We start from the raw sequence: 7081 nt of genomic DNA on the forward strand, positions 1-7081 counted from the left end.
AAAAGCTAGATTTGAGTTCTCTTTTAGCAACTCCATGGCTATATCTAGACAAATGAACAAATAAATAAGGTTATAGTTGTGTCTAATACAAGTTTAACATAGCATATGATATCAAACTTCAAATTACGCTTATAAAGTCACTTGTTTTGCGCATGTGTTTTGTTTATGGTTAAAAGGCATTTTGGCCTACAACTATTTGTTCATGAGCATTTAATATTCTAAATTTATATATGGGCACTTTATCCTTTAACATTTAAAAACAGTATACTAGGCACTCTGTCATTAAAAAACTTAACTTTGACTATTAATTAACTTAAAAATTGCACAAAAGAATGTCCAAAATTACATAAAAAGGTCCAAAAAAATACATGTAGGTATCTTGTGAAAAATTAATATTAATTTAGTCCCTAAAATAGTGTGATAATGTATATATCTTCCTCAAAAATTTATAAATCCTCCTTGAAAAATATATAGCTAGTTTAAAAAATAAATTTATTTATTAATAATAATATTTATATGAGGACTATTAAAATAGCACACTATTTTATGAACTTAATCGAATACTAATTATCTTATAAAGTAGGTATTTGTAATTTTATGTCATTATCTGTAATTTTTTAGGTTTGCTTTTGTAATTTTTTGGTCAACTAATTAACTATTAAAGTTGATTTTTTTTTTTTAACGGAAGGATGTCAAGTATATCATTTTTAAATATTAAAAAGAAAAATTATATTATAGGTAAGTTTAAAACACCACATATTCCTAAGTGAATAGTTGATGAGTAAAAATGCCCTTTTATTTCTTTTTCTTGTTTATATATACATATATATATATATATATATATAGTTTACTTACCATAGATTCCAGAGTTGACACAGCAGAATAATAGATTTCTCAAGTCATCAACATTGTGAAATCCGTCATCAGCAGATTTTAGATGCTTTGCTATTTCACTTCTTCCTTGTAAAGCAGCCACTTGAAGAGGAATGATTCCTCCGGATCCCCTTATCGTTCTCAACCGCGGATTACGTCTCTCCATTATTTCAACGATCTTCGTATTCCCAGATGCTGCAGCGAACTGAAACGCAGTGTTCCCATTTACGTCTAGCATTTCCATATCTGCTTCACTCATATTCACCAGCTTGTTGACAAAGTGAACCTGGTTCGCTTGAGTGGCCACATGGAGGATCGTCTCTTGACGATTCGTTAAGTCGGCGTTAACTGGAACTGGGGTTGAGTCATCCGTTAAGATAATTAAAATCTGATCATTTTTAAAGTAACTTCTAAAAATAATTTTATGTAGAGAGAATGTTTTCAAAATGTGGGATACATGAAAATAGAATAAATTTTAAAATAATTAAATAATAATTTTTATAAAACATAAATTAAGGAAGATATCATAAAAATTAAAAATAACTAGTTAATAATCACTTTTTTATTATTGTAACTAACCAAACATAAAATAACATCTGTTTTTTAAATAAAATCTCTACAAAATAAGTCTGTTTTTATCAAAAAACACTAACTTATTTAAAAAAATTTTATTTTTAAATTTTAAACAAATGGGCCCTTAATTTGGTTAAGAGCGGTTAGAAAGTGACGACAACTTTGACATTTAATTAATTTCATTAATCTCAACAAACGGTTAACGGGGCCTTATGAAATAGACGTTGCGATGATCAAGCTGTCGAAATTCCATATCTTGGAGAATTTCAACATTCTGCTTCATCAACTGCTGGTTGAGAAGGTTGTGCTGGTGGAGTAGTTGTGGGAATTTCAGGATCTCTTCGGGAACTTCCACCTCCCATCTGGGGAGGAAAAGGAGTGATTGGTTGAAGAGGTCCTTCAGTAACGTTCTTCCTATATTGTATGAGTTAAATAACTAATTTAAATTTCTGTTATTAACACTTGAATTAAGAAAAAAGAAAGTTGAAACAATAGAACATTATAAAGAAATCCGTTATTCGAAGGATTATAAACCAATCCCAAATTAAAACTAAGGGAAGAAACAATTAATGAGCCCAAACCACTTTAAGGTGAAACAATGAGGTGTGCACCAATGTTAACCTCCCTCTAACGCAATATGATGCCCAATATTACATAGATTTTAGGGACATCAACCAATTAAGTAATTAACAATATGGTGCCCAATATAATATTCCAAAATATCTCATAATTAAAAATTTTTAGAATCTCAAAATAAATAATTAACTACTTAAAAATTAAAATGTATTGATGATGACTTCCTATTTTGTACTATAATTGATATGTTTTTTTGTTATATTTTGGGAGTCATCAATGAAAAAGAGAAATATCTTCTTGCTCTTATAAAGAAAAATTAACTAAATACTTCATGTGGATTTATTGTAATATTTCAAGAAAATTGTTTAAAATGATGAAAATTGAAGTAAACAAATATTATACTCATATTTATTAATTGTGGATAGGTGAGGCATGTCAACATCAAAGAAAGAAAGAGAAATGAGACAATAAAAAAATGCTTTTCAATCCAAAACATAAAAGCAAAAGTTACTGCACACTATCAGAATTTTCATAATTGCTCATTGGTGTCATGGCACCATTAAAGGAGTGCCATGGCACTAGACGAAAATGTAGAAACACACAGTTTCATTTTCTGTGCGAAATTAACTTACATAACTCATCTTTCTAGACTAGAGGAGGCACCTTTGAGCTGCTATAACTTGAGAAGAATCCTAGGAGAGCATGAGGAGAGTCTTGGAAGGTTGGAATCAAGAAGAAGCGGTGCAAATCTTCATTCTACCTCAGTTTTTCAGTGTTTTCTCTTATTCTTTTCCTTTATGCTAATAGATTTGAATTTTGTTTGTGCTATTACAGTTTTCATCTCATCTATGTGTATTTAAATCTTCTTGTTTCTAGAGAACTATGAACTTATTTATGTAAATAACCTTGAATTTGCCATTTAGTTATTGAGAAATGAAGTTTTGATCACTTATTCTTGAGCTATTTTATTCTTGTTTAGTGATTGGTCACTGTTAGGTGAGATTTGGGCATTTGGATTGAACCTTGAAAAAAGAGACTCAAATTAGATCTTGAGAACTAATAGACTATAATTAGTTTAACTAATTTGCTATTAGAATAGGAATGTATCCAATGGACCTATGTAATCCTCATGGCTTAGGGTCTCTAATAGTATTAATTAATTAAGGTAATAATTTGCTTTAATTAAATTAATTAGGATCCTTAGAAATCAGAAGATACTTTGGGTTAATTTAGATTCTTAGATTATCAAAACTGAATTTCAAGACAACTAATGTGGTAATGAGAGGGTTAGGAAGCAAATAGGGGATTAGGACTCTAGAACACTCTTCTCTTGATTGACTTGAGTTGTTTATAGATTGAAAGTTATTTTAATTGGTTACTTTTAATATTTTCATTTTAATTGCTCTAAAATCAATCTCTAGTTTTATTAGCTTACCGTAATGAATTTGGAATTTTAATGCCTAATTGCCATTTTAATTAATTCCTTGAGGGATCAACCATGATTTACCACTACCTTCAATTGTGACCCATACACTTGCAGTGTCTCTTAAATTTTTGTGGGTATCAAGTTTTTAGCACCGTTATCAGAGAATTAAAACAATTGGTGGTTAGCATTGAAGAACCTTTTGTAGTATTCGATTAAGCATTTTTTTCTTTTCTTTTTCTTTTGAGTTGTTGTTTTGCTTAGTTTGCTTTGATTTTCTTGGTTTGAATTGATAGAACATTAGTAGCTTACGTTTAGGTCTTATAAATATCATGTTCAAATTGTTTGTGTTTTTTATTTCTCTTTTGATTTGTGATAGTATTCTTTGTGTTTGGAACAAAAGAAAAAGAAAAAAATTTTAAAAAATAGATTTCAAGTGGAACTCAAGTGGCTTTAATATTGAGAAAGAAATGAATTCCTTATCTTCAATACAAGATAAAATGATTGCTTGTAGGAATTATTTAAATGAAAGGAGGCAGTATAATATGCTTTTAAATGCTAGTTATACTCCATGTGTTGATTCTTCTCAATATTATGGTTTTTCTTGTGTTTATTGTGGACAAAGTCATTCTTGTGAGCATTGTCACTTTGACAAAGCCTGTAACTATACGGGGGGTGATTTCACTAAGAGCGAAACTTATTTTGATAATTCTTTCAATCCTAGTTGGAGTCTAGAAAAACATGAGTCTTGGAATCCTCATTTAGATTATCATTCAAATGAAATGACCCCACCTTTTTACTTTTATCTAGATGTTAAAGGAAACTACCTAAGAGTATAGCGAGGAGTCTCGCTTAGAAAGATTGTTTGAGGACTTTATGGATTTATCAAGGAAACTTTTAAATTCACAAAAGAACTTGGCCAACAGTGTTGAGTCAAGTGCTAAAAATATTAAAGTCTATGTGAGCTAAATGTTAGAAGATATTGAAAAGATAAAGCAACAAAACACTTGCCATCATATTTCCCCATTGATCTTTGATGAAGATTATGAGAAAGCTGAGGATAGGGAATTGCATGAGAATATAGATAATGCAAAAAATGATGATAAACTTGAAACCAATTTGTGGGAGAGTTGTGGATGTCAAGAAGAGGTTCCGACTTTGGAACATAATCTTTGTGATTTTAATGTTAAGCTTGATGATGAGATCCCAATACTTGTTTCACATGAACCTCTTATTGAAATTTTGACTCTTACTGATAAGAGTCAAGTAGTTTTATTAGATTCTCTAAATTTTTAAAAGATTCTCTTTTTAATTATTGGAATGTGCCTTCTATGCTGTCTTTGAAATTAATGAATGCTTGTACTTTAAGATTGTTAATAAGTGAGGAAGTACAGGTGATTAATATGAATGAGGAAATTTTATTTTTAAAACCTTATTGCTTGAAAAGAAATGAAGGAAAGATGATTTTGGCATTTGAAACTTATGATTAGATAGCTGCGTTGAGAAGTCTAGCTAAAGACTATAAACATAGTGCTTTTTGGGAGGCAACTCAAGTGTTTAGTTTTTGACATTTTAGTTATTTTTTGTGTTTATATTAGTTGCAGTAGTTTTCATGTGGTTTGTAGGATTTTGTATCCCTTGGAGTTTGCCTTTTCTAGTGACTAAGACCAACATCAAGGGAAAAAATTGTTTAAGTGCATAAGAGGGAGTATCTTTCCTTCATGCATATGGCTACTGATATTTTATTGCTACATTGCTGATATACCACTATTTAATTATGTTGTTTCTTCAAGTTTGCATGATGTTGAGGTTGTGTGGTCATGGTTAGTACTAAAAAAAGTCTGATTTGATCTATTGTGTGAAGCTGATACAGAGTTTTGATTTTAAGAGAGGGTATGATTGCACATGTTTTATGGTTTTGATAAGTGTTGAGATGCTATTTGGTTATGTCATGAGTTTGTAAATGTTTTAGCATGTGAAAATGAGGTTTCAATGTATTTTGAGGGGATAAAATTAGTGTAGGTGCATTTCTACTGATACTGATAAAATCTACAAATTTGACTCTAATGCCATGGCACTTGTTGTAACAAGTACACTAGCGTTCAGGGCATCAAGATGGCCCTCTGGTGCCACAGCACTGTGATCTTAGTGCCATGGCACCATGATCTAGGAGGAGCATTTAAAAAAAATTATGAGGTCTTATGTCCTTGTTCCATGTCTCCTCATGATATTTTGCAGATTATAAGGTTTTCGTCCTCTTTCTCCCTACATTTGGATCACTTACATTTCTCCATTCTATCAAGGGCGTGTCAGTTTCTTTCCCTCTCTTTCTCTTGTTTTTATTGTTCATCTAGTTTTCATATTGTGGACAACGTGTTGTTCAAGTGTGGGAGAGTGTAAAATTAACTTTGCATTGCCTTGCTTGCCCTCAAATTTTGGTGTTTGATTAATTGTGTATCTTCATTTTTCTTTTGCTATAAATATTGGTGTTTTGAGTCCTTTTTGTATATATTTTTTGTTGAAAAAAAATTTCATATTTTTTATGTCATTTGTCTTTGGTTTATTTGTGAATGTTGTCAAGATTAGTTGTGCTTGAATTTGAAGGTATTAAGTTGAATTGAGATTCTTCTTTACCTTTGCATTGGATGGTTGTAATTAGGCAAAGAATTAGGCTTGGATAACTTAACTTAGGGAGTCCAAAAAGCTTGTGAGGAAATTGAGCTTAAATTTTTATTTCTTTTAAGAGAGAATTTACTTATTGTAATTCCATCTCTAGAACTTGTCTTGAATCTCTCTTGAGAATTTAAATGCCTTTTTGCATACACTAAGATGATTTTGGCATTCATTCTCAAAGCTAGTTTGGCCAAATGACCATCCTATTCACATTTAATCCCTTGTTTACCCTTTGAGCCTTAGCCATTCCTTAAAAAAAAACAAGAAGAATAATTTCATAGCCCCTTGTTTGGATTAAAATATCCTTTTATGTTTTTTCCCTTTTAATCACTTAAGTTGGTGCTAAGTGGGGCAACTAGTGAAAGAATTGATGAAAAGAAGAAGAAGAAAAAGTCCATGTTTGTTTAGAAAGTAATGAATATGCAAATGCTTTGTAAAAGTTGAGAAAGAAAGAAGAAAAATGATGAAGATGAAAAGAAAAAGAAAGAGAAAGAAAGAAGAGAAGAAATAAACAATGGATGCGGAAAAAAAAATTTGACGATGGAAAAAAAAAGGTATAAGAAAAATAATTGATTAGTTGATCAATCTAATAGATGATAACTCATATTCCTTAAGATTTATTTGATGATTCTTAGCACTAATTGAAGTTGGTTTCTTTTGTCCTGTACCTATCTCATTTCATCATCCTACCTTATACATTACAACCCTTAATAAAGCCCTTTTGATTTGTGTATGTATTGAGATAATAGAGTGGAAATGGAGATGAGAAATAAGCTTATGGTAGATAGATTGCAATAGGTAAAATTAAGTGAAACACAAGCCATCAAACACATTGAGCACAGGGTGCAAATACTTAATTGGTGAGGGACAACCTATTGTGATTTATCCTTGCCTAGTTAGTTACCTTGTTGCTCACATTCTTTTAAAAGGGTAGAAATGATTCCTTTGAAGACTAATTGCTTG

General features: G+C 30.6%; 1 protein-coding gene across 1 annotated transcript; it reads right to left on the reverse strand.

Moving 5' to 3' along the window:
- Positions 1-847: 847 nt before the first annotated feature.
- Positions 848-1808, reverse strand: LOC129305425 (uncharacterized). Its single transcript, XM_054945457.1, has 2 exons — positions 1718-1808; positions 848-1227 (listed from the first exon to the last, which is right to left on the reverse strand). The coding sequence occupies exons 1-2, from the start codon at positions 1806-1808 to the stop codon at positions 848-850; spliced, it is 471 nt and encodes a 156-aa protein (XP_054801432.1).
- Positions 1809-7081: the final 5273 nt, after the last annotated feature.

This window comes from Prosopis cineraria, unplaced genomic scaffold (assembly GCF_029017545.1).
Source record: "Prosopis cineraria cultivar Desert tree isolate PC_DT_omini unplaced genomic scaffold, ASM2901754v1 PC3, whole genome shotgun sequence".
NCBI lineage: Eukaryota > Viridiplantae > Streptophyta > Magnoliopsida > Fabales > Fabaceae > Prosopis > Prosopis cineraria.